Genomic DNA, 27,770 nt, shown 5'->3' with positions numbered 1-27,770 from the left:
AATAAAGTATGCTCATAAATCCAAATAACTTTAATTTACAATTCACTCTTTAAAGTCAGTGCAAATAAAAAAAATAACAATTAGTGAGAGTTTCCTATTTTTACAAGACTGCATTACAAAAATGCAACCATATTCCAAAGACTGTTTGCACAAGACAAAGCTCAAGAGCAAAAGCTCTTTATGGTGGCATAGATTAACTTGCTATATCCCAGGAAAAACACGACTTAATGCTGTGAATTTGTTTTTGTACTTATCTATTTTATGATCTAAGCTATTCTGCTTTGAAGAGCTCTGAAAGCAATTTGTGAAAATAAGAAGCAAAACTAACTATAATAGATTCAGCAAACTAAGCAACTAAAATCAACGACTCATGGGATCAATCCGCAGATGATATAACCACCTTTATAAACGATGCTGTTTGCCTTTCAGTTTAGGATTTCTGCTACACAAGTCCCATCTCAAACCCCTTATCAACTGGAATGTATTGCTGCTTGAGAAATTTTATCCCCAATTCCAGGAACATCCAGCTGGATCTGGAAATAACTTGAACAATTTGATACAAAGAATGCATTCCTTTGTGGGTTAGAAATTAACTAAAATGGTGACTATCAGTTTGCCATCATGTACGGCAACCTGCAAGATAAAAATACTAACATGGAGTTTTCATGCAGAGATGTCAGCTGCATAGATTTCATCTTGACCCATTCCAATCAGCATTCTTTGAAGATCTCTCTTTAAATGCCTACATTATTTTCTAAGCTTGTTTTGGGAAATTCCCAGACTTGAGAGCCCTAACTCCTCAGCTGGGAGCTTTCACACATAGTGGCTTGAAACAATAAATCTAGGATTCACCATTATTCAAAGAACTTGGGAACATAATTATAAATAATTGTACATGGAAAGATTAGCAAGGTCCTCTCTGGCAGATTTATGAAAAACGCTGTCCAGTTACAACTGGCAGCCAGGTTAATCTCTTTTCTCTAATAGTTATGAAAAAAATGTATTCCAAAAAAAAAGTTCTGGACATGAGATCAACCAACATATAGCAGCCAGTATATACAAAATATGTTCCTATGAATAAGCCTTTTTTTACAGATTCAAATCACTTTTAGATTCTTGCAATGATTCAACTGCTAGTTTTTTTAAAAAAATCATGCAGTTTCCAAGGCAAAGATATATAAAACCTGAACACTGTACAATCATACTGAGAGTTTCATAAACTTAAAAATCTGTGGATGCAAAACAGTGCAAAGGCAAGGATTATTAATCTTGGTTTTCAGTATTTCCTTGCTCAGAAGTTCACTGAATATCATAAGTGAACTGTCCAATGACATGTGCTGCTTGAAGCTTCTGCTACAACAGATTGTACAAAGCTTACATGATCCACAGTTGTCCTAATTTTAGAAGTCCGTGTTCTGTGCCGTGCCTAGAAATTTCAACATAATGTAATACATAGTGGATGTCTGACGTTTAGGTGGCTGAACAGCAAAGGCACACTGACTACGTACATTACAGTTTACACTAAAAGGTTAACAAATACGTGTTGTAGCTATTTTCATTATTGCCACCATACCCTGCATTATTTGGGATTATAACCACACACTATAATGCAATTTTGTTCAATATACAGCAAGTTGGAAAGGAATGTGTGTCGTCTAGTCTTCAAAAAGTTAATGTTTGATGCATAATACTAACGATGTGCCTTTTCTCCCCAACAGAAAGAACTCAGCGAAACATATGTTTTTCTCACACTTTTGGGGAACGGACAGCATTTCAGACTACATAAGGCAAAAGCTTAAGAAAAAGGGTGTCTGCCAAGTACAGAATGACAGGTGCCCCATTAGAATATTTGATATTATTATCATCACTGGTCAATATGATCACTGTTGCATACACAAGAGTTAAGGAGTTACAAATATATTGTGCAGTGTTCTTGGTACTCCAACTATTTTAAAAAGCATAAAGGGCAAGATGTTTAGCCTCTTGTTCTAAGAGGTAAGTGGGATTACACAATGCATTCCTTCTAATATACAAATCTCACAGCTTCTGCTTGCAAAAGGGCAGTGAACGAGTATAGTAAATTGTTTTAAACCAGATTGTTTCCGATGATAAAATATCATGGCTTTTAAAGCGTACACATTAAACTGTATTTAAAATAAGAAGGTGGCCAAGCTCAAGGTTTTCCTACAAGCAGAGATTTTCATCAGTTTTAATAAGAGCAACATTAGCCCTGATGCAGAAATACTGTTCAGTACTGTTATTATAAAACGAGCTGCCTGCAGCTATTAGTCATGCTGTTTGGGATTACGTAGCTTTAGATATTCTCCATACTGAAGGCTGTGCCTCCTTTAAGACCATTATACAACCAGGGTGAAAAGGAAGCATATTTTCAAATAAGCAGTGTGTTACATAATTCCAATATGTCTAACAATGAAGGGAAATAATGAAAACTTGGGGGGGGGGCGATTAAAAGCAAAATCTTATTTCAATTTTGCATTCTCCTTAAATAAGGTTCCTTAGAATCTTCTAAGAACAGTCAACATAACAGACAAAAATAATTTTAAGTATTCTCAATACAAAATATTGCTTCTATAAATAAAAATTTATGTAATTTTATTATAACCCAGCCCTGCAATTAAAATGTTACAATTAATAAGAGCACGGAAAAATCTAATTTAAAAATATAAGATGTACACAGTATACATGGCCTTCTAAATGGATCTGCTATATATATTTTTAAATGTACTAGACTGTAAACAAATACATTCTTAAATATATGTTTTCCATTCTTTTCCATTATTTTTTATAGCAATTTGTTCTGATTTTCAAATTCATTTGTACTTTGTACTAGGAATAGTTTAGAAATGCATTTAATTACTGATGTCCACCATGTATGAAAAATATGGTTAGAAACAAAACATTTTATGTGAATTCCTACTGCTGAGTAAGTAGCTGATGTGAGAGTAGCAATTGGTTTTATCAGTGGTGAATTCTTTAGTGAACAAAAAGCCAAATTTCATAACAGTTTTATGAACTTAATTTGGGAAGAAGCTTCATGGCAATAGCTGCTGATGAAGTGTTCTACACAAATATAAAAAATGAGTGAAGAATCAGAAAATATATGAAAGGTTCACTCTCTTCAGAGTCATGCAAAATGTAAATCTAAATAGGGTGCCTTTTAGTCCAACCAGAATCTTCTACCATGAATTGAAAAAAGGTATCCAAACTCTTATGCACATATTAAATATGTTTTTTTAGAGAAAGCATCTCCCAGACAGAAGGTAGGGATCCAACTGCTGTCTGAATGTTGAGAAGTTAATCATTTTTTGTGGAATTCAGACCTGTTTGAAAAAGGAAAAATAAAAACAAATGAAAGACAAATTGCAAAAGTTGTTTTTTTAACTTAACTTGTATTCTTTATGGGCTACGTTAAAATTTGCTAATGTTTACATGTCTGTTCATTATAAGTTCTTTTAGAACAGGTGCCCTAGGCATCTTGAATCTATACTAGCAGTGTATTCTTTTTATGCTGCTCTTTAGGACACTAGAGTCACAGACACACAGCTAAAAATCAGGAAACTAGGGCCATGCTACAGAAGAGAATTTTGCCCCCACCCCCAGCTGTATTGAATTTTCCTAAACTTTATTTCAATGAAAAATTGGCATTTTACAGAACTTATTTCAGGTAACAACAGAAGTTACACAATGCTGTTATTTAAACAGAGATTATTCAATATTTGAATGAAACACAAAGTGGAAAAACTCCATCAGCTTATGTTAGAGGAACTGATGGTTCAAGCATTCGTGGTACAACTAAATGAAATACTGTCATTCTTAAGTTAAAATAAAACTTCATACCAGATGGAAAACATGTTCCTACGAAAACTACATTCATGATATCTAGGGTGCTGGGAGATTAAAGAAGTCTTAAACATAATTAATTCTATAATGTTTCAATTAATCAATTAATCAATCGCCTAAATTTGCATACAGTTCAAAACAATTGTTCTACAGCAAGATTTGTTTTTGATGAGGTACGACTGCCATAAAAGACATCATCTTAGCAGAAATATTCCTACTCCCCCTTACATGTTTTGAAAAGAGAGCATGAATCCTGTTATACCTATATTAAAGATTCAAAAACAAAAATCGGTCAAATAATTCACATTTTCTGTAAATTAAACTAGATCTGGCCTAGCAAAGGTAGGATAGCAGAGAAATCAGCAGACGAGAAAGAAATTTAGTTGTAAATCCTGAAAGCTTTAGCATGATAAACTTTGAGGTTCCCAATCATCTGCTTGACCCAATGAATATCCACCGTGCCCTGCCTTCAACAAGAGACCAGCGTGAGGAATTACAGTGCTGGCAATCAACTTCACATGTGTGCATAAAAAACATGGATAAGGGCCACAATTCATTGGTACAGCATCTGGTTTTGTGCTGAAAGATTTTATTTATTTTAGTTGAATATTTACATGCCACACAACTTCGTAATAAGCACTGCTCTGAGCGGTTGACAATAAAAAGGAAAATAACCCATCAAACCCAATACAAAATCATCATTCCTTGACAACACAATAAAATTAAACCAGAAACCAAACCTGATTAAAATCTAAATGACGGCAGGTGAGGATGTCCTTAAAACCTTCTCTAAAAAGTATGGTCTTCAACATCCTCTTGAAAGTTGAGAGCAAGAGGGCCTGGGAGTCCATTCTACAAGGACGGGGCCACAACCAAAAAGTCTTAATTTCTCATTCCAGGTTCCTCAGCATCTCCAGTTAAACAAGTGATAGGGCTCAAAAGGTTCCCCTGCTGCCTGAGATCATGGGAGACCCCTGCCAACTTGACTAGACAATCAGGGTTAGATACACCAATTATTTAACATGGCAGCTCTGATGGCTGCTTATAATAGGACTTCTTAGAGGACACTGATTCATTATAAGTTAGAAGCAACCTGATGGCACATACCAACAATACAGACCAGTATATGCAAACAATTTCACGTTAATGAATAAGGGAAGATATACACATATTTTTCACTGCTGATTGATTTACATGATAAATCAGTAATTTCATCCTTTGAATAAGCTACAATATAAATTGATTTTCTCTTCACAGGAACACTTGCCTTACAGATATGGGAAATGACCTTCATTTTGATTAAATTTATTTGCAATTAGTTACTGACATGCCAATTCATACTTTAATTTAAGTAGTGCCATCTCTGTCAAATTGGTAATAACCATGAGAAGCACAAATCTTATATTATACTAATGCAACATATGTTTCAACCTGCAAGTCAGAGATCAGATTAAAGAGTTTCACACAATTTTTCACTGTGACTAAATGCATCAGTAACCATTGTCTTTCCCTATCCTCTTTTTCTTCTAACGTAAAGCTACATTTATAAATATCCCTTTTCAGGAAGTTTTCCATGTACTGAAAATGCACTACCATTCATAGACACTGTTAATAGGAAACAGTAATACAAATATACTGACCAAAAATCTATTTTTATAAAATATATACCAAAAACTTTTGATAAAAAAACTAGCATCACCATACTTCAAAATTCCTTATCATTAAAACTAATTTGCAAGTTTTATAAGAGTCAGCTAAGAACTCCGATTAAAACAAAAGTACCTAACCAACAATTAGAGTAAGCAACGTATCCTCTGATTTTCAGCCCCACTGGGCACGGCTCCACCTCTCACATGAGCAACACCCTGCGTACACATGTGACTCCGCCCTCCTCATGTGGGGCTCCATCACAACAGGAAGCAAAGAGGCTGAAAACAACTGCTTTGCGGAGGAGGCAGAAGGCTGTGCGGAGGGAGGTGGAGTCACACGCTTTAGAAGAAACCTTGGAAGCAAGACATTAAAAGTAACAACACTATGTTATTGTTGTTAAGTGCCATCAAGTCAGAATCAACTCTAACAGGGATTTCAAGGTAAGTGAAATATTTAAGGAGTGGTTTTACTAGTTGTACCTTCCCCTCTCCAATAAGTTTCCATGCCTGAGTCCTAGTACATCTGCTACACCACTCTGAGTATTCGTAATAACACTATATGTAGATGCGGGGAAATGCTGTGTGGTCCAAGAGTGAAAATAAAATTCTGAATTGAATAATATTTTTACTGGATCATTATGAAAAAAAACTTTTAAAATGTGGGAAGGTTTGGAGTTGGCCAGAACTCTTTTTGAAGCTTAGATGGTATAAAAGCAAACACTTTTTTAAAAATCAGACTACATGTAAATAATTCTCAAGTGGAATGGAGGGCCAAGGATGTTACTTCTGCTAATGCGATTTTTTCCCTGTGTAAGACAGAACATTTGTTCTTACTTTGAGGGCATTATGAGGTTTGAGTCAAAGTCTGCCTTTCATTGACAAAAAGGCTCCCAACTTGTGAAAGGTGCTTCTGCTTTCCAGGAATCCCTTTGACTTCCACACACTGCAGCTCAACTGCTGCAGCTGGATCTTTCAGCCCTCTGGGTAGTATTCCAGAAGTCTGAATGGACTATAGCTGGCAAGGGAACAGACGTCTGATTGCACCAGCTCACTTGCACACATGTAAATATGGACTGAGCTCTACAGCTAGGAAAAAAACAATGGACACTTCTAGTCTATTAAACCTGTCAATTGCCCCCTTGTTGCATATGTGAAAGAGAACTTAAACATTTTCCTGCAGAGGTTGGACATGCCACAAATATTCAAAGAAACGAAACAAATATGCATAGTAGAAGCACTGCACCTTAATTTTCCCAGTCTGTGCAAGGCAGACTCTCCTCTTCATCTTCAGACTCTGGTGATGCCTCCTTAATTCGTCGTAATGCTTCATGGATGCTGCGGGTCAGAGGATCATCATCAGGTAAAATTGTGAATGACTCTCTCATTACATCCTTTTGCACTTTCTTCAGTTTTACACCCTTTCGTATCTGTGCCAAGATGTTATTGCTGTCATCTTCATCAGGGAAAGGCGGGAGGTTTCTCTGCTCGACTTTCCTCAGGTGGAAGCTGCCTCGTTTCAAGGAAGCCAGGACTTCATCCATTGGAGAGCTTACTGCAGTAAATCAGAAGATTCATTGAGCATAATTCCACATGCTGCAGCTTCCAATTTTTTTATATTCTACACTACAGAATTTAATAGGGCATACTCCAAGATGAATAAATACCTTACACAATTTCTAATGTTAATTCTGTTATTGTAAGTTTGAAAAGAAAACTGGTCTTCAGTTTCTAATAAGTTTTAATCTTCAAATTACAAACATTGTCTAAGTATATCCTCTAATATAATGAACCAGCTACATAATGTGATTTTAAAATTCAAGTGACACATCTACAACATGCTTCAATGATCACAATCTTCTAGCCTAAAAGACCCATGAAGTCTGGAGGAGGAAGCAGTTCAAGTGGTTACAGGAAACTATTCCACAGGATTTAAGCCTCTATTTCTTCTCAACAACTCTCTTATAAGTATCTAGCACAACTTTCTATGTTAGGGCAAAAAAGCTGGAAGGAAAAAAGAACTCTTAGAATTATCTGATCATTATATGCACCTTGATGTGCAATCTACCCTCTCTCCATATCCAGCCCCTCTTAGGACCAAGAGAAATTACTATATGTTCATACCCTCTGAGCTCCCTTCTAACACACCCAATTCTATATGAAGGGAAGGGATTGGATTATGTTTTGAAAGTTTATTCTGTTGAAATGACATATCTGCAAAACCACAACTCTCTACTGGCAGAGACATGGACACCTTATTCTAAAAATGAATGTTATGTATTAAAAGCCTGGAGAGGCTATATAAACTAGCATACTATATTCGTTTCATGTAGTTTATTCATTTTATAAGCATAGAACGGTACAAATAGCAGTAGGATCAGGAGCAACTTAGGTTGTTGTTTCAACTGATATACTGCCCCATAGTCCTTATGCATTGACCAGGGTGAGGTTCATTCCAAAACCCTCAAACTGCTCGTGTCCTGTTAGCTGGGATCCAAAAATCTATTTCAAGTGTATTTTATTATTAAAACAGAAGTCCTCCAGGCTATTTTGCAAAATGCTTTTGAATGACCACCCTCACTCCACTTTCCATTGTGCTTTGGCACCTGGCCTAGTAAAGCACTGTTCATTGAGCTCTCTTTGGTGTGCTAAACTAATGTAGCGTTTGGACCCTGGCTAGTATTTTAATTATAACTATTATTATTGGAAACAAGGGTGATCAGGGAAAGAAAGCAAACTGATTGTTACTTTTTACATGACTGAACTTCAACATAAATGAGGAATCACCTCTTCTCCTCTGCATCCCTTCCATATCTCCGGTCTTCTTTAGCTTCTTCTTGGCACTGACTAACTGGCTGCTGTCAAAGAAGTGAGCTGATGGTGCAATGGTGGTCAGCAGAGAAATCTTCTCCACGCTGTCTTCTTTCATAGGGCTAGTGCTTTTTTCAGAGAACTGAGTGGATTCTTCCTTGGCGGGCAGAGGTGGTGGTGGAGGAGGAGGAATAGGAGGAGGAAGCGGTGCCTCGCAGACTATATCAGAGGGATGTTCATTACAGACAAGAGGTGGTAGAGAAGGAGTCTGTGAAAATTCCGGGGTATCACCACAGGGAGGTAAAAAAGTATCTTCAAGTTGTCCTAAGCTTCTGGGCTCCTGGACTGATAAAGAATGGATCGCTTTCTCTTGAGCCACTTTGTCTGTCTGCATAGTTACTGGTGAAGGCAGAGGTTGATCTGCAGACGATGCTGAACTGGCTGCACTTTTTCTTCTTGCATGTGCCAGTCGAAGTCTGGTCGATTTGAGTATTACCTGCCCAGGGTATCGCTTCGAAAGAAAATAATGGATTAAGGTCATATAAGCATAAGCAGTAGGATCTGGAAATTTCAGTTCAATATTTTGTTTTCATAATTACAATACAGTACTAAAGCATTTATATGCATCACACTCAAGTTCAAGGTTTTGATTCTTACCTATAAAGTCCTCCACAGTTTGGCCCTCACTCTTTCAGAGCACATTAATTAATTAATTAATTAATTAATTAATTAATTAATTAATTAATTAATTAATTAATTAATATTATATTATATTATATTATATTATATTATATTATATTATATTATATTTTTACCCCGCCTATCTAGTCATTTCGACCACTCTAGGAGGCTTACAACATAAAAACATAACAAGTTTAAGAGGGATTTCTAACAATTAATTAATTAAATGATTCTGCAAGATGGGAAAAATACAAAATAAATCAAATAAAGAGAAAAAGGAAGGAAGGTCAGGAATTACCTGGAGCGGAAGGCCTGCCTATACATCCACGTTTTTAATTGGTTTTTAAAAATACCCAGCGAGGGTGCAGCTCGAATCTCCGGAGGGAGGCTATTCCAAAGGTGAGGAGCCACCGCCGAGAAGGCCTGGTTCCTTGTTTTTTCCTTCCGGGCCTCCCTCGGCGTCAGGCTCCTCAGCCTCACCTCCTGGCTCGTGCGGGTGACACGGGTAAAAATAGGTGGGAGTAAGCGTTCTGCCAGGTATCGAGGTCCTAAACCGTTTAGGGCTTTATACATAAGCATCAGAACTTTAAAGTCAAGACAGAACCGAATGGGCAGCCAATGCAGTGCAGCTAAAATAGGAGAAATATGATTGAATTTTCTCGCTCCGCTAAGGAGTCTGGCCGCCGCATTCTGCACCACTTGGAGTTTCCCAAAGAACATCAATCCACACCACTAGATCCTCACAGGCCATACTCCTACAGTTGCCATACCGAGGAAGGCTAGAAAGACTTCCACCAGAAACCAAACATTGTCTCATTTCTTATCCAGGTAGGAGTGCAACTGGGCAATCAACCAGAGTTGACAAAAGGCACTCCTGACCACAGCTGATATTTAAGCCTCCACAGAGAGTGCAGGGTCCAGGAAAACCCCCAAGGGGGACTTTAATCCCCATCAAGGCCAGGTTGGTTGGTTGTTCATTTAAACAGCAGAGTATATGATCTTCCTGGAGCTATGCACTGATAACACGTGTGGCACATTCTACTGCTGTCTTCTTGGCAGATTTTAGTAGCGAAGACGGGCAAGGATTAAAACAGTAGCAGCTTTACCACATGCAAATGCCTTGTTTACATCCTCAGGCCTTACAAACTGAAACTGATGCAATAAACCCTTACTAGACAGTGCACTGGACATCTCAATCTGGTCTACTGGAATTGAAATCTTGATGGACATTAGCATTGTGAACTACTATCTTCCAACTATCCTGTTGATCACAATGAGGGCATCACCTGTTCACAAAGCCCCCTGCAATTCAATTCTACAATAATTTGGAATTCAAAAAGGGTAACAAATATGAGACACTAAGCTTCAGCGCTGCCCTCATGTTTTAAACTTTAGTTTTAAGAAACCATGAGAGTTATGAAAGTTATTTTTTTTAAAAGGCAGGTCAGATTCATTCATGTCTTTACAAAAGAACAATGTATACCAAGGAACTTCAGAGGCTATGTGAAGTACATAATTAAGCAAACAATTATTTACTTCCAGCTCTGTAGTTCAAATATGGGTTGTTGTTGTTGTTGTTGTTGTTGTTGTTGTTGTTGTTGTTGTTGTTGTTGTTGTTGTTGTTGTTGTTGTTGTTGTTGTTGTTGTTGTTGTTAAAAGTTTTAGGCATAATGAATCCTGCCTTTCTGCAGAATGATGAAGCAAACATTCTCTTAAAACCTGCTGCAACCTTATTTATCACTTTTCAGTGAACATGTACATTCATAACTAATTAAGAGTTGCTGCATAGGATGGCAGCAACAAGGGTGCATTTGCCACAATGTGCACAGGCAATGAGGAATCACAGCTAATTCAGAGGTATTAAAAAGTGCAATTACGGAGGGACAACAAGTTTTGAAGCATCTTTAGACTGTTTATCTTCAAGTTACCTGTTTAAATGTTCTAAGTCTGTCCAGTGTTTTCTGCCGCTCCTGACTAACCCATGAACTTTTTCGTTCTTCTTCATCTTGCAACTGTTCTCTCTTCTGAGAATAAGAAAAAGGTAAAGGTAGAATAGAAACTGCTTTTTAAACTATATAGTAACATCAAAAACATGGTATCTTGTTTCACCCTTAATTCTGGTTCTTGTCTGCACTGTATTTCATGTGTAGTTTTGCAATCCTATCAAATAAGTATAAAGCAAACATGTTTATTTAAAGACATTGTTATCAGTTGTAGTAATGGGAGATGTAATGCTGTATTAATACCTGATCCATTTCCAAGAGACTCTTTAAAAGTTAATCACTAAAAAAAATTGACACTGTCTTCACAGATCAGAAGTGAAATTGTAAAGGCACAGACCATCCCAGTGGCAGACTCCCAGTGGCTGCAATCACATTATAGAGCACCTTGGACATGTAGAATTTTACCTTTAAAATGGGTTGACAAATATCAGATACTGCTCTGATTATTTTGGAACAAGGGCAAAGTTTGGGTGAAAAACCATCACCCGAGGAGCTGAAATTCCTTCCATGCTGTCATTGTGGGGGACAAAAGAAAAAAGGAAAGAGACAGAGAGCACCTGTGCCATCCATTCTTAGATTTATCCATGTTTTTAAATGCTAAAAGATGAAGGGAAGTTTCTAATTTATGTTAGCAGCAGTGCCCATGAACCTGAGGGTAAGCTTAATTAAAGTAAAACAGACCGGTTAAATCGTGAAAGTAGAATATGAGGAGAAGAAGACTTTGCCCCCTGGTCAACTTTGGACCATTTAATGTGCTACCATTATGCTGTTCAATATTCAAAAAGAATATTCAAAATATTCATAAAGGAGAGGTGTAGCTAAAGTTTCCTTAGTTTAGCAGAAAATACTTGGGCTGGCATAACGGAAGGCTGTTTTTATTCTAACAGAATCCATACTCACAAACTTTGCAGTGTGCTGTGACTCTTCCTCAGTCTGAAAGTGCTGCATGAATTTTTCATTATGTTTTGCAATGCAGATTTCCTGTAGAAAGATAAACTTTTATAGGATAAATTTCAAAATCAATTCAAAAATTAATCCTACCTTTACCAGAAGCCCAGCTAAGGGGCCATAAAGGAGTGAAATAAATGCCATTTTACTAACAGGGATGAGGTGAGTGTGTGTCTGTCAGCAGGATGATGCTCATGATTTCCAATATGCAACTGAAAGGTCACCAAACATAAATGCCCCACTGCTTGTGTGCTGCTAGTGTTAGGGGACTAAGTTGGGTACTGTAGGGATGCCACTGATCCACAAGCTTCTTGTTTCCACCATGCCCACCCAACTGACCAAACTGCACCAGATCTAGGGGTGGCACAGTCATTAAAAACATTAAAAATATCAAAAAGTTCCCCAGACTCCCACTTTAGGAATGGAAAATGCCATCTACTTCTTACAAAGTTCTGTTCAGAATGGCTGTTACCAAATGCACATCTACTTATCTATTAGTAGTTGTGTGCTAAATTGGTGTACATCCTGAAATGACATTTATTTCAATAAAATCAGAATGTGAAGAAAATATGTACTTCTAAACACTGGCCAAATTCTTGTTATGTATGCTATACCTGATGAAGGGACATGACATCACAAAGGGGTGTGGGGTTTGTGTGTGATTTTCAGTAACTAAAGATTTCTTTCATCCCAGGTTTAATACACAATGAAAATGATTACAAACAAGTCTGACAAGCCATAGGACAGAAGTAGGAAGCCTTTAATCACCAAAAAATCTCCCTTGTTGGTGACATTATTACCTTGCCACAGGCACAACTAAGCAACAAGCCATTTTGGCCATTTTTTATATGGCAATCTCACCTGGTTGTAACAATCAGCACCATAAAGGACTGTTTATATTTGGGATTCAACTGGGAAACATATAAGAGGGCCACATAGAAGATCTGCACATGAATAGAGGCTCTGAGCAGTTAAAAATATTAGTTATTTGTTTGCTTATTTCTTATATAAGCACAATAGAGAAACAATTATCAACACACATGGGAATTTTTGCTAATGAAAACTCTACAGAAAACCCTCACATGTGTAGATTCTGCATGATCCCTGGGGAAAACTGAACCACTTAAGACCACGTGATTGTTGTTAAGGCACCAACTCCTGTTTTGGGTGCTTTATTTTAAAATGATAGCAAGGAACACTGTGTCCAGAAGGAAGAAATAACAAAATGTCCAGAAGGTAATGCACCTGAGCAATGGTAAAAGGAATAAGACAGGTATTATGTACGGAACACATAACAATTGAGTACTTAAACGCCTGCTCTAAAGTTGAGTGAGAAAACTTGTCCTCTACTCCAAGCTAACACATTAGTGAATTTGTTGTAATGAAGTACAGTGGTGCCCACCACCTTCGCTGTGGGAAACATCGCACTACGGAACACCAAAAGACATTGGAACGCATTAAACAGCGTTTAATGCGTTCCAATGCCATAGAATACTCACCGTAGTGCGATGTTTCCCAGGGGCCGGCAGCCATTTTCGCGCCCTCCCCTCACACAACGAGGGCGCCAAAATGGCTGCCATCAGCTGTCCGGCGGGTCCAAAATGGCCGCCGGAACAGCCGAAAGGGGCTGGGGTGCAGCGTTTTCGCGCCCTTGGTAAGCAAGGGGAGCGCGCGAAAACGCTGCCGGAAGCCCCGAAATGGTTGCGCGCAGCCATTTCGGGGCTTCCGCAGCGTTTTCGCGCGCTCCCCTTGCTTACCAAGGGCGCAAAAACGCTGCGCCCCGGCCCCTTCCGGCTGTTCCGGCAGCCATTTTGGACCCGCCGGACAGCTGATCGGCGGGTCGCAAAGCGAAGGTCGGTAAGCGAGCAGCTTACCGACCTTCGCTCTGTGAATCACAGCCTATACGGGCATCGTTTTGCGATCGCATTTGCGATCGCAAAAACGGCCTCGTAGAGCGAATTCATCGCTCTACGAGGCGCCCGTTGTGTGAGGCACCACTGTAGTTCAGTGAAGCACAGAAATGTTCTCAACTGAGAACAACTGGCCAACAACTGACTGTTTTAAAAATCTTTTATGTCTTTTTGTTGGGGGAGGGTCTATGTCAAAAATGGTCTATGTCAAAAAGTTTATGACCTTAGCCTAAACTAGATCACTTGAAAGTTATTATGAATTCTATATTAAATGTGCAAATGTAAGACTAATTCACAGTTCATTTTTTAAAAAGTAAAAATTCACAGCATGTGAATTCAATAATTCCTAGATTATTTATTCCTCTTCACTATACCAACATCTTAGAAAGCTCCAACATAACATTGAAAGACTCTGCCAAAACAAACAATTTGCATTCTAAACATTCCCTTCCTCTTCTCAGCAATGCCTTTGTTCAAAGCCTTAATAAGAATAGTTTGGTGTAAATCAAACAAAAATACTACTGTATAGCCAGTAGGTGGTAGTACTGCAATAAATGATCTTTGCGAACCAATCCTATATCAAGCTGTTATCAAGACACTGTGAGGATCATGACATGCCAGTAGCTATTAGACAAGAGTTACCATATGTAACCTCAGAACTTTGAAGCAGCTAGTTTATTTGTAAATAGCCCTTTTAGAATTTTTTTTTTGCTTATTTAAATTTTTACCCTGCCCATTTAGTGGCCAGGACACTACTCTACAATTGTATTATAACTAAGATTATATATAAATTGCATTACAAATGTAACCCAACAAGGAATAACATCAGTCTTTTTATGGTATAACGGTCTAGGCCAGAAATTACTTGATTATGCTAGTGGATAATGTTTCCCAGGTAAGGCAAGCTTTTGCCTTTTGTTATCTTAGAACTTTTAGTAACTTCTGCTACCACTGACAGTGATAACCTTCTGGACTATCTGGCAAAACAAACTCTAAGGCATTGTCTTGCAATGGTTCCATTCCTCCCTCCCTATATATCACATATCAGAAGGTGGTACCGAGGGATGCCTGCTCCAATACATTGGGACAACCCTGCAATGTGCCATAATATATTGTTTAATATCTACATATTTCTGCTGGAAGACATTTGGCAAATTTTTCCGTGTATACTCATCAATATATCTCCAAGTATCTTCTTTATGAACGTACCTGCAGTTAAGATCTAGCCAGGAGGCCCTTTTGAAAGAGTCATCCCTCAAGGAGGTAAGAGAGACAGCTTGTAGACAAAGGGCCTTTTGGGCAGCTGCCCCCAGACTATGGAACGCCATCCCAATTGAGATTCGGCTGGTGCCGACGCTGATGACATTTCGGCCCCAGGTCAAAACCTCCCAGTTCCAGAAGGTTTTTAATTGAAATAATATCAACTGTGGGTCCTGATGGCAATTTTTAGAGTATATATTTGAATTGTATTTTAATGGTTTTATCTTTTTAATTGTATTTTAATTGTTGTAAGCCGCCAAGAGGCCTTTGGGTAGTGTGGTCAGCATATAAGTTAAATAAATAAATAAATAAATAAATAAATAAATAAATAAATAAATAAATAAATAAATAAATAAATAAATAAATAAATAAATAAATAAATAAATAAATAAAAAAAATAAGATTTCCCCATTTGCCTCCTTTGTCTTGGTAACAATGCTAATCTTGACTCAGAGATCTGGTACAATAAAAGGGTGCATAGTGGTCAGTAAACCAAAATTCAAGCTAACGAATGCAAAGATTTTGATTGCAAAACCTTTCAATTAGGATTTGGTACACATCTACTCTGAATAAGGTTGCTCCCTCCTGAAAGAGTAGGTTCACAATTTGCAGAGAACAGGTGTTAGTCCTAGGCCTGGCCTTGCTGAGTCTCATGTGGCAGCTGTAACTGGAGCAGTGACTTCATCAAGAATCTCACTACATCTTTAAAAGGATCTCCTTTCTCTCAGGGAAGAATTACAACCTCCTTGACCTACCCCCCCTTCCTTGTAGCTGAACATTTCATAGTTCACCCTCATTGCTTTTAATAGTGTAAGTACATATCTGGAAGCTGAGTCATAGCAATTGGACTTCTTTCTTATTAGGTTGAAACGTTTCTCTACTCGTCCAAGTAGCTTCTTCAGTCTGAGGAGAATCAGTAGGAGATCCCTGATATATTCTCGTTGGTTTCACTTCCCTCTGCTCTAGCCTTTTACACTGTTTCAGGCTAGCCTTTAACACTATCCTTATGTTTATTAATTATAGAGTAATTTTAATAGTTTTACAGCCCAATCTCTTTCATTGATGTTTGTTACTGAAACCTGACCATAAGGTTTTTAGTAGAAAGTCAGGATTAAAATGAAAAACTAACAATAAAAATAAAATTTAAAAAAAATTAAAAAGGGAAAGGTGAGACACAAACGAAATGCATAAAATATATCATTATTTTATTGTTACTAGGTTTCTTTATATTGGTATTTGTAATCTACCAGAACAAATCTGTTGACAAGTGGAAGAATAAAAGTGTCAAAGTGTTACCTTTTTATTTCTGAGGTAGGCTTTCTTGGCTGAAATACGTCCACGCCTTGCTTCTAGCTGACGAACTTTCAGCTGTAATTTCTGTAACTCTTCTTTTTGCAAGTGTATAGATGTTGCCATGTCTTCTTTTTCAAGCATGGCTTCCATACTTTCATAGGTATCGTAATACACCACTTCATCTTTTTTCTCTATTGAGAAATATTAACAATTTTAATAATTTTAAACATATAAACACTCAAGCAACAACATTAAATAAAATCTTCAGCCACCCCCAGTTGTACCGTTTCCCCAAAAATAAGACCTAACCTGAAAATAAGCCCTAGTGTGATTTTTCAGGATGCTCGTAATATAAGCCCTCCCCACAAATAAGCCCTAGTTTAAAAACCCTGTCCTCCACCATTCTGCAGCAACCCGAAGAAGATGACATGACTGTATTTGAATAAATGTAGATTGTTGCACATGGAAAAAAATCCCCTGAAAATAAGCATTTTTGGAACAAAAATTAATGTAAGACCCTGTCTTATTTTCGGGGAAACACGGTAGCAGATATTGGAAGTCTAACCACAGCATCAGAAGAAGCCCCAAAACTACCTAACTATAGCCCTGCCCCAATAAAAAAAATTCCCCACATTACTGTGATCCAGTAAAACGTAAGGTGTTCAACGCAATGCAACCTTAATAAAAAACAGAAGCATCTCAGGCATGTCAATCACTAGACTTGACTGGAGGACAGACTCTCTTCTGTTCAAATAAGGGAACTGTGGTGATTAAGCAGACCTTAAGTATGAAAAACTCCATCAACTAAGTTAAGCCTCTTAGCTCTCAAGCAGATATTCACTTTGCTCAACAATTTGATTCCATCTCTTCCACCCCAGAAGAGAAAAGAAGCCAAAAGGAAAACTGCTGCAAAACAGTGTGTGACATACTTCTAAGTAAACATGCATGATATCCAGTGTGATGTAATGGACAGAGTGAGGGACTAGGACTTAGGAGACCTGGGTTCCAATCCCTGTTCAGCCAAGAAACTCCATTGATGGGTGGTAGTGGTAAACCATAAACCACTTCTCATGCCCTGAAAACCCTACTTGTCTTGCCATAAGTAAGAAATGACTTGACAGCATATAACAATAATGAATAGACACATGATTGCACTGCACATTGTTTTCTAGAAATAGAGTGAAAAAGCTGCAGACCCAAACAATCATTTTGGGCTATTGAGGTTAATCTCAATAACCAAGCTGTACTATATCAGCCTACAACAATCTGTTAAATGTACAGTGAATGTATATCACCTGAAATAAGTCTTTTGATGCTTTCAAGTTGGGCTGTCAGCAGTAGTTCTTCACACTTCAAAATTTCAAACTGCACTTCATACAACTGAAGTTGCAGGTCATAATAATCAGCTTCAAGTTGGTCCAAATGGGCAATGGCTTCTGTGCCACCTTGTAAGCTCTGCATCTGAACAAGAAAGACGACTGACATTTATGACAAGAAGAACTAATGTATCAGTCACACAAAAATTGTGAAGCATCATGTCAAGAAGCAGAAAACAGGGAAAACATTTCACATTAAATATATGGGAGTAGAGTTTTACTACAATACTTTGGGCACAATTATATAAACACTCAAGTTAAAGTAACATCTACTGCACTTTGTGAGGCCTGCCTTTGAGCAGATATACAGAGGACTGCATTGTTAATATCTCGTACATCATTTAGTGATAATTTTTACCATCATCTAGTAAATACTAAGCACTGGTATCAAGCAGCTGCTACTGCACAACTTGAACAATATAAAATTGGAGAGGTTCTCTGCAAAGACAGATGCAGCAAATGGAAACTGTCAGAACAAACTGTTACACAAATAATTTTGAGATCATCACTCGGCCAACAAGTGGGAATCATTGAACCTCATGAGTAATTAAACTATACATTGCTTTTTTAAAAAAATCTGTTGCCTTCATTTTTAACTTCGAATGCATTTGCTAGAAGCCCTTGCCTTACTATACAAGCATGTGTCATGACAAAAAGTATTGTACAGAAAAATATCTGAATAAAAAAAGAGAGAGGATATACTGTATACAGAATATTTACACTGTGTGGGTGGTATCCAACTGAGAGGTTCCCATTTACAAAAAGCTCCTGGTCCAACAGAGGCTTTCAAGAATATGAGAAGGGAAGTTATTTTCACCAATTCCCCCTTTCTCTTGCAGCCACTCATGCTATCTCCCAAGCTATGAAAATGGTCAGCTCCCTCTCCAAACACTTTCATTAATGGAATCCTTTCTTAGATCAAAGACCATTCCATGAACTGACAAATACTGATAAACCCAATAACGCAAAGAAAAGGCTAGCTTTAATTGGTTTAGGCACTAAAAAATTTCAATAGAAGTTTTCAATGTTTGCCTGCCTGCTTGTTTAAATTATTTCTTTATACACTTCCTTTCCCCACAAAACAGAGACCCAGGGAAACAATATCTGCTTACATTCTTTTCATCATGTAACCACCTAAAAGTAAGTATGTTGACAAAGAAAAAAAGACACAATGGGCTAGTCCCAACCACAACAAATGCACTGAATCAATGGGATTTACATGTGTTGATTTAACAAGTGCTGTTCACCCACTGGGTTTATACTAGTTGAGACTGAAAAACAGATTTAATTTATTTCATTCAGTGAGCCTTCAAACAGTTGAAATGTGTACAAGCTTAAGGTCTTAAGCACTTGGGGGAGGGAGATGGCAAGCAAACACACACACACACACACACACACAGAGAGAGAGAGAGAGAGAGAGAGAGAGAGAGAGAGAGAGAGAGAGAGAGAGAGAGAGAGAGAGATTGTTCATGTGGCGGATGACTAATGACATCATCAAAAACTAAAGAAACCAAAAGCATCCACAGGACCAAAATATGAAGGAAAGACAAATTCTCAGAACGTTAAGTAAAGTAGGTTTATTACAATTTAAAAAATGCCCAAAACTTTTCAGCCCAAGTGATCTGTGGGACTTCTTTGGGGCAGGAATTCAGCAATACGTATGGAAGATTTCTTTCAGTCTGCTTCCTGGCTCCACTATATTACTAATGACTTTACTGATGGTAGTGATTTTTGATAACTAAAGACTTCCTCCTCTTGTCCCTTAGGCTACATGGGGCCACACAAGTAATAGGCATACTTTTTTGGAAAGCTACATTGTATTCATACAATGAAGAACTTACTCGAAAAAACTGTTTGTTTATTTAAAATATTTTACCCCACCTTTCTCCTTAAGAAGGCCACTTACATTACTAAAATACTAAAAGGCAACATTAAAAGCTAAAAGTAGACAAATGCTAAAAAGGATCAAACAGATACTACCACTAAAAGACAATGGTTGAGCAACAGAGGGGAGATGCTACATGAATTTTTCAGGAGACACAAAAAGGGGCAATAGTGTTTGTGCCGAGGTAAGACTTCCAACATGCATCCAGGTGCCCTGTTATATACCATTTTCTTTTGATTCTTGACTACTGGTGATAATAGTACAAAATGAGCTTGTTGCAATACCAACAAGCTACAGTTCTGTAATGATTTCTTGTTTAAAAATCAGATTTGTTTCCTCATAATGACATCCGCACATAGCTAACCAGATTACAGTAGTTCTGTTTGCTCTCACTCGTGTTGTCACAGCCACATCTGAATAAATACATGACAATAAGGAAAACAAATTATTTTTAAAGCAATGAATTAATAAGCTACTTCAAAGCTACATATAAGTAGAGCAGAAAACAATAAGGAAAGGGTTGGTTTGCGTTCTTTGGGGAAACAATTTAGGGCCTCCAAATGCCTCCTTTTCAGGTTTAAAATGTTTGTCTCAAACATTCAATATTGCCCTTAAAAAGTGATATCAAAACACCTCATTCTACACATCCTGGGTATTTTATATATTTGAAGAACTACAAACAGTGCTCATGAGTTAAGTGTTTCTGGTTCTCATCTACCTGCTTGACAACTGAGGTACAATATAGCTTCTGGTCTGTCTCCAAGCAAACTTTGTGCTGTTCTCCTCACTGTATAAATACTCATCTTTTACATATTTATGCATAAGTGCTAAAAAGAAAGAAACTTTTAAAAACACCACATGAATCTACTACAAGGATGAACAAAGAGAAACATTTAAAGATCTCTGGTACCAAATAGAACAGAAATTCAGTACAGTAGCCTTTCTATGGGATACCAAGTATGGTGCACAGGATAGAATGAAGGATTAGGACTCAATAGGCCCTGGGTTGAGATCTCTGCTCAACCATGGAAGCTTCCTGGCATTGTGGAACTGATAAAACTACTCCTTAAATATCTCACTTAACTTGAAAGCCCTATTTCGAGTCATTGTAAGCCAGTTCTCACTTGACAGTACATAACAACAACAGGCTTCTTATGTATCAGAAATTAATTCACACACTGGTAGGAGGCATAATCTATCACTGATTGCAAAGAAACAATGTGAGGCAGGTGATTTTAAAAAGCCTTAATTATGGTACAAATGTCATGAGTGATTGGCAACATGATTTCAACATTTTATTATTAAAGTGCAGCTCCAGCTTTCAAATACAAGTAGCTAAAGTACAGTATACAGTGGTGCCTCGCTAGACGATAATCCGTTCCACTGAAATCGCTGTTTAGTGAAATCATCATCTAGTGAAAAGCATTTCCCCATTGGAATGCACTGAAACCTCTTTAATGTGTTCCAATGGGGAAGAATCGTCGTTGTCTAGCAAAGATCGGCCATAGGAAAGCCACTTTGCGAACCACTGATCAGCTGTTTAAACAGCTGTCTTGCGAAGCTTAGGTCCCAAAAACACCCATTTGGCGAGCACGGAGGGAGCTGTCAAAATTGTTGTCTAGCAAACATTGGTTCGTGAAGCAGGGAACAAACATCGTCCAGCGAAATTCCCCCATAGGAATCACTGTTTTGCGAATCGCTATAGCGATCACAAAAAGTCAATGTCTAGTGAAAAAACTGTCATGCGGGGTAACTGTCTAGCGAGGCACAACTGTACTAATTCAGTAAGCCTTATGGTCTGAAGGACAGAGTGGTTTACTCCACTTTTTCAGAGTGGGTCGCTGCCTCTTCCAGTTACAGTGGGGTCGTGACTTAAGAACGGCTTGAGTTAAGAACATTTTGACTTAAGAACCGCTCTCATAGGAAAATATTGACTTGACTTAAGTACTTAGATTTGAGTTAAGAACTGCAAAAAAACCATGTGGGAGGCGGGGAAAGTGCAAAATTTGAACTTTCAGTTAACTGTTGGCCAGTGAAAAGGGTGCCTGTCTGCTTCCTCACTCATCCCAGCGTTTCGAGAGTGGATTGGGAGTCTTCAGACTGCCTGGTACTGCCTGGACTGTATTTTCCCTGCCTTCCCTGAACCTTTCTTGACCTAAGAAAAAAAGAAACAAAATATCCCCCTCTAGTGGTCGAAGGCAGAATAGCAGCTTCCCATTAGTTTCTATGGACGGAAAAGAGCAGATACGGATCAAATGGTTTTCAATGCATTCCTATGGGAAATGCAGATTTGACTTGAGAACTTTTTGACTTGAGAACCGCCTTCCAATACGGATTAAGTTCTCAAGTCAAGACCCCACTGTATAAGCCACTTACACTAGGCAAAGAATATTCGAACATGCTGCAAAAGTGCACATGCCGTAAACTGATGACTAGAATGTCAATTAGTGCAACAAAATAAATAATGAAGCAGCATATTAGTATACAAATTTTAAAATTCCCTACATAAAGCAGCTTTCTACTAACATGCTGCAACAAATCATTCACTTCAAGCATTGCAGTAATATTTACTTATGTACTAGATTTTGCTGCACTGCGTGTATCTCCAAAAAAATCCAATCTGAATGAACCTTTGCAGATGTCTTTCAAATGTTCATGAAAATCAGTATCAATTAAAATTAAGGTTGCAGTCAGATTATATAACAAACCAGGTGTTCACCACAGCAACTGGCTTATATTATATTTTGCAACTGTGCTCTAAAAGATACAGAAATCTCTGCATATATGTACACCAGCTTCAAAAGGAGATTTCAGTGCTCCTGAAATATATACCGCATTTTCCCGTGTATAAGACGCCCCCCACTTTTCTAATCCAAAATTAAGAAATCTAAGTGAGTCTTAGCAAGTGCAGGGGAAAAGGGATCAAAGTGCTGCTTTCCCCTGCACTTGTTTTTGTTCTCTCTTCAGCTTACTTCCGTGTACAGTATAAGACGACCCTCAATTTTAGTCTAAAGATTTTAGACAAAAGTGTAGTCTTATACATGGAAAAATACAGTAAATAGCGCCGCCACTATGTACCATCATTTTACAGAGTTACTTATGTTATAAAATAATTCCTGGCTCAAAAACTAGATTCTGAAACTGAGGAGGAAAGAAAATATGTGAGAGACCAAGGTGACTCCACAGCTGAACCGTTTCTAATGCTCACTCCTCACTTTTTCCAATAGAAAGGTGCTATCATACAAGCAAGCATAGCTACTGAGTCAGCAGCAAATAAAGAAAGGGGGAAGAGGAGAAAATATGACTGTATCGACCACAAATTATTCCTAAGGCAGGGATAGGGAACCTTTAGCTCTCCACATATTCTGGTCTACATTTCCCACAATCTCCTATTGACCATACAGTGGTGCCTCGCATTACGACGTTAATTCATTCCAGCAAAATCGCTGTAGAACAAAAATGTCATAAAACGATTTTTAAAAGCCCATAGAAACGCATTAAAACCCAGTTAGTGCGTTCCTATGGGCTGGAAACTCACCGTCCAGCGAAGATCCTCCATAGTGCGGCCATTTTCGCTGCCTGTGCAGTGAGGAATCCGTCCTAGAAAACAGCGGGCGGCCATTTTGTTTACCCGGCGGCCATTTTGAAACCGCCGATCAGCTGTTAAAAAATCATCGCTTTGCGAGAATTGGTTCCCGAACCAGGGAACCGATCATCGCAATGCAAAATTCCCCCATAGGGAACATCATTTTGCAATCGCAAAAACATCGATGTCAAGCGGATTTGTCATTAAACGGAGTGCCCGTCTTGCGGGGCACCACTGTACTGTGTGGGGCTTATGGGAATGACAGGTCAAAACATCTCAAAAACTAGGGGTCTCCCCTACAAAAATTATACAGTGGTGCCCCATTTGACTATTACCTCGTTGTACGACGAATCCGCTGTACGATGAGGTTTTTGCAATCGCTATTGAGATCGCAAAACGATGTGTCTATGGGGAAAATCCCATTTACGATGATCAGTTCCCTGCTTCGGAACTGATTTTTCGCTTAACGAGGATATAAACAGCTGATTGTCGGGTTTCCAAAATGGCCGCCCACTGTGCAAAATGGCTCCCTGCTGTGTTAGGGACAGATTCTTCACTCTACAGGGAGCAGAAAATGGCCACTCTATGGAGGATCTTCGCTTTACGATAAGGTATTTCGCCCATTAGAACGCATTAACCAGTTTCTAATGCATTCTAATGGGCTTTTTACTTTCACTTGATGACGATTTCACTCTACAGCGATTTCGCTGGAATTGATTAACATCGTCAAGCGAGGCACCACTGTATTAATGTTTACACCAGTTTTACTACTTTCTCCACAAGGACCCAGAATGTTGTTCACAATGCATTATGCAGTTTTACCAGTGAAAGTACTGTGATCCATGACATGACTAGAGAAACTAAGTGTCCCAGTCAGGCATACATTTGTCCCAAATGTTTTCAGTGCAAAGCAAAACAAAACAAAGGAAAACAAAACACTAACCAACCTGTAATGATTGTCATGATAATCTAAATACACAGATTGCACTTCATGTCTTGTAACTGCATTTTTCCTACACAAGGATAATTCCAAAGATAGAAACACATGTACTAAAAGTTTGCATTGCTATTCTATTCAAACTTTAATAGAAAATGAAAGCAAAGACTGAACTGCCATAGAAACTATGTCACACTTAAATCTGTACACTTGACAGTTACATTTGTTTCTTTAAACATTTTATTTTGCCTCTCTAAGACAGGTACGTGAATCAGATGATGTTAAAAAATATATTTCTGAAAAATCACAGCAGCTGATAAAATCATCAGCCTTATGTGCAGTAAATTATGTAACAGTGTATGAATACAATTATGTCAATAAACAGTAACCTTACAAATTGTGAAGACAAAAATGTTGTGGCACTTAAAAAATTAACTGCTATATTTTAATGTGAGCTTTCATGGAGAGACCAAGGTGACTTCACAGCTGAACCATTTTTAATGCTCACTCCAATAGATCAAACACTAAATACTGATAATTTTCTGCTATGTTTTAAAGCACATTATCATTAATAAGTCCATTTTTATTGTAATGTCTCTAAAAATAAACTGGAACAAGATACTACCCTGAAATTTCACCTATAGTGTTGTACAATGCTGCAAAAATGTAATTTCCATGTTTTAATTACTCTGAGAAAGTACCTCTTCTTTCAATGCATGCTTCTTCTGTTCCAAACATATTTCTTTTGCTCTCATGAGTTGCAAAGTCTCCTTAGAAACTGCATATTGAAGTTTTTCCATTCTTTCCACTGCTACTGCCCAAGTTGCTTTTCCAAACTTTTTCTGGTCTGCTCGCATCCGATCGCATACAGCTAGAACAAAAATGTATACATATAAATTAATCCTATCCTATATGGAAATGTTTAATGTTTCATTATAAAGTTTAAGTACATAGAACAAATACACAAGCAGCTTTATATTAACAATTTATCTTCTCTCTTGAAACCTTTAAATGTTCAGCAAATTTCCATGAAATGTTCTCAGATAACATGTTTTCTTGTCTAGCGAAAGATCTTAAGAGCTTTTATTTATTCTATACAAGTCTTATGTATGAATAAGATGCATAGTTTATTATGTTGCATCATTCTTTAAGTGAATTAATTCACAGGCACAATTTCTAATTTAATAGATTGACAATGAACTTACTAACAAGCCAGCAGACTCCCTGTTCACTTTGCTGAGATCTGGAGCATTGATAAATGCAAAGCCTTCTGACATTAACATCAACAACACTTTCACTTGTGACTTTCTAGTTTACAAATACCTATGTTTAAATCACAAATTAAACATACTATGCTTTTATAAAACAACTAAGGCCTCCTTGGCCATGCAGAGCACAATCCCACCCAGTCAAATTGCCAATGGCCATCTGAGACTGACATTAGTCTAACTAAGCTGTTCTAAATCCAAATCCCTTCCAGACTAGAGGTGTAAGAAATTGTCTCGGGCCACCCTTCCTCCATTCTAATATTCTGCTGTCACTGCTGCTGTGTCTAGACTGGAGGAGTTTGCATCTTATGCAACTCAGTTCCTCTCTTGTTCCCATCTTCTCTGCCTGCACAGCTCTTCTACCCTGTATTTGCCACCAGAACAGTTCTGTCAGCAGACTGCTCCATCAACAGGTTTCTCACACTAGCCAACAGAAGAAAATTTCTACCAGCTTATTTTGAACCTAATGCCTGAAAGCTGGAATACTCTTAAGTTAGGGCTTGACTGTCCTTGTGAAATCTGGGTTTACCCCAAGACTGGGAAAGTATTGGGTGACTTGCTGGCCATGACTCTCAGAAGAGGACAGAATAATTCAGAGCCTGGAAATGCTATTTTTAGAAATAATTACTGTTGTGGGTGGATTCTGTTAGCTGCCATCTCCAAAAGTAAATCTTCCAAGGTCAGAGACAGATAAATCCATGTAACATCTCAAGCTTCCACCTCTGCAGGTACAAAATTTGTTGCTGCTATTTGATCAGGTCACCTCCCTGATAGACAGAAGGACTGCTATAGACGTAGTATATCTTGACTTCAGCAAAGCTTTTGACAAAGTGCTCCATGATTAGCAAGCTAACTAGGTCTGAGCTGGATAGATCAAGTGTCAGATGGATACACAGTTGGCTACAGAACTGTACTGAGAAGGTGGTGATTAATGGGTCCTTCTCTAACTGGGAGGAAGTAACTAGTGGGGTACCCCAAGGCTCAGTCCTGGGCCCGGTGCTCTTCAATGTTTTTTATTAAAGACTTGGATGAGGGAGTGCAAATTGTCATATTTGTGGATCATACAAAATTGGGTGGAATAGCTAATACCGCAGAAGACAGAAACAAAATTCAAAATGACCTTGATAGGATGGAACACAGGGCCAAAAGCAATAGAATGAAATTCAATAAGGATAAGTGCAAAGTACTGCACCTCAGAAAAAGAAACCAACTGCACAGTTACAGCATGGAGGATACCTGGCTCAGCAAAACTACAAGCGAGAAGGATCTTGGAATTTTTGTAGATCACAAGGTAAATATAAGCCAACAATGTGACGTGACTACAAAAAAGGCAAATGCTATTTTAGGCTGCATTAATAGAAGTATAGTTTCCAAATCCCGCAAGGGGCTAGTGCCCCTCTATTCAGCACTGGTTAGGTCTCACCTTGAGTATTGTGTCCTGTTCTGGACACCACACTTCAAGAAGGATGCTAAAAATTGGGACAACTTCAGAGGAGGGTGAAAAGGATGATCAGGGGGCTGGAAACAAAGCCTTATGAGAAAAGGCTGAAAGAATTGGGCATGTTTAGCCTTGAGAAAAGAAGACTGAGGGGTGATATGATAGCACAGAGAAGGGGCAAGATCTGTTCTCTATTATCCCAGAGTACAGGACACGCAACAATCGGCTCAAGTTCAAGGAAGCCAGATTTCCATTGAATATCAGGAAAAACTTCCTAACTGTTAGACCGGTATGACAGTGGAACCAGTTACCTCGGGGGTTGGTGAGTGCTCCAACACAGGAGGCATTCAAGAAAAACTTAGATAATCACCTGGCAGATATGCTTTGATTGTATTCCTGCACTGAGAAGGGGATTGGACTTGATGTAGGCACCTTCCAACTTCACTTTTCTATGATTTTATAATTTGTCTGAGTATGGATGGATGGACAGATATTGAAAAGGTGACCATACAAGTGGACAAGATGTATATGGGATTGAGAGCAAGTGGTTGGATGGGTATGGTTTTGTGTTCCTGTGGAGTTGGATAGATATATAATGGGAACACACAAGAAGTATATTTTGGTTAACCTCAGAACTTCCTACGTATATTTACTTCTGAGTAATCCAATTTTGCTTATGAATGCATGCATACTCTCTCTATCCTCATCTGTAATGGATTATTACTCTTATTGTATTGCGTGGCTGTTCACCCATGTCATTTAGATATTTTGTACGATGGGATATCCTGGTGAAACAGGAGGTCATAACAAGCACTCGTGTGGCTCTGTGGATATCTGCTTTGTTTTGCACTGAATCTCAACTGTTCA

The 27,770-nt window shown here is 38.1% G+C and overlaps 1 protein-coding gene across 1 annotated transcript in view; it reads right to left on the bottom strand.

Annotated features, from left to right (window-relative positions):
* Positions 1-369: 369 nt before the first annotated feature.
* Positions 370-27,770, bottom strand: part of JMY (junction mediating and regulatory protein, p53 cofactor) — a 50,926-nt gene continuing 23,525 nt past the window's right edge. The window contains exons 4-11 of the mRNA XM_072992682.2: positions 24,899-25,068; positions 17,709-17,874; positions 16,417-16,604; positions 11,903-11,983; positions 10,928-11,023; positions 8,295-8,829; positions 6,754-7,062; positions 370-3,341 (exon numbers count right to left, since the gene is read on the bottom strand). Of these exons, the coding sequence (XP_072848783.2) occupies positions 6,755-7,062; positions 8,295-8,829; positions 10,928-11,023; positions 11,903-11,983; positions 16,417-16,604; positions 17,709-17,874; positions 24,899-25,068 (1,544 nt within the window). The 3' untranslated portion in view covers positions 370-3,341; position 6,754. The remainder of the gene's footprint in view (positions 3,342-6,753; positions 7,063-8,294; positions 8,830-10,927; positions 11,024-11,902; positions 11,984-16,416; positions 16,605-17,708; positions 17,875-24,898; positions 25,069-27,770) is intronic.

This window comes from Pogona vitticeps, chromosome 2, assembly GCF_051106095.1.
Source record: "Pogona vitticeps strain Pit_001003342236 chromosome 2, PviZW2.1, whole genome shotgun sequence".
Lineage (NCBI taxonomy): Eukaryota > Metazoa > Chordata > Lepidosauria > Squamata > Agamidae > Pogona > Pogona vitticeps.
The sequence above is the reverse complement of the archived record's forward strand: the minus strand, read 5'-3'. Positions and strand labels throughout refer to the sequence as shown.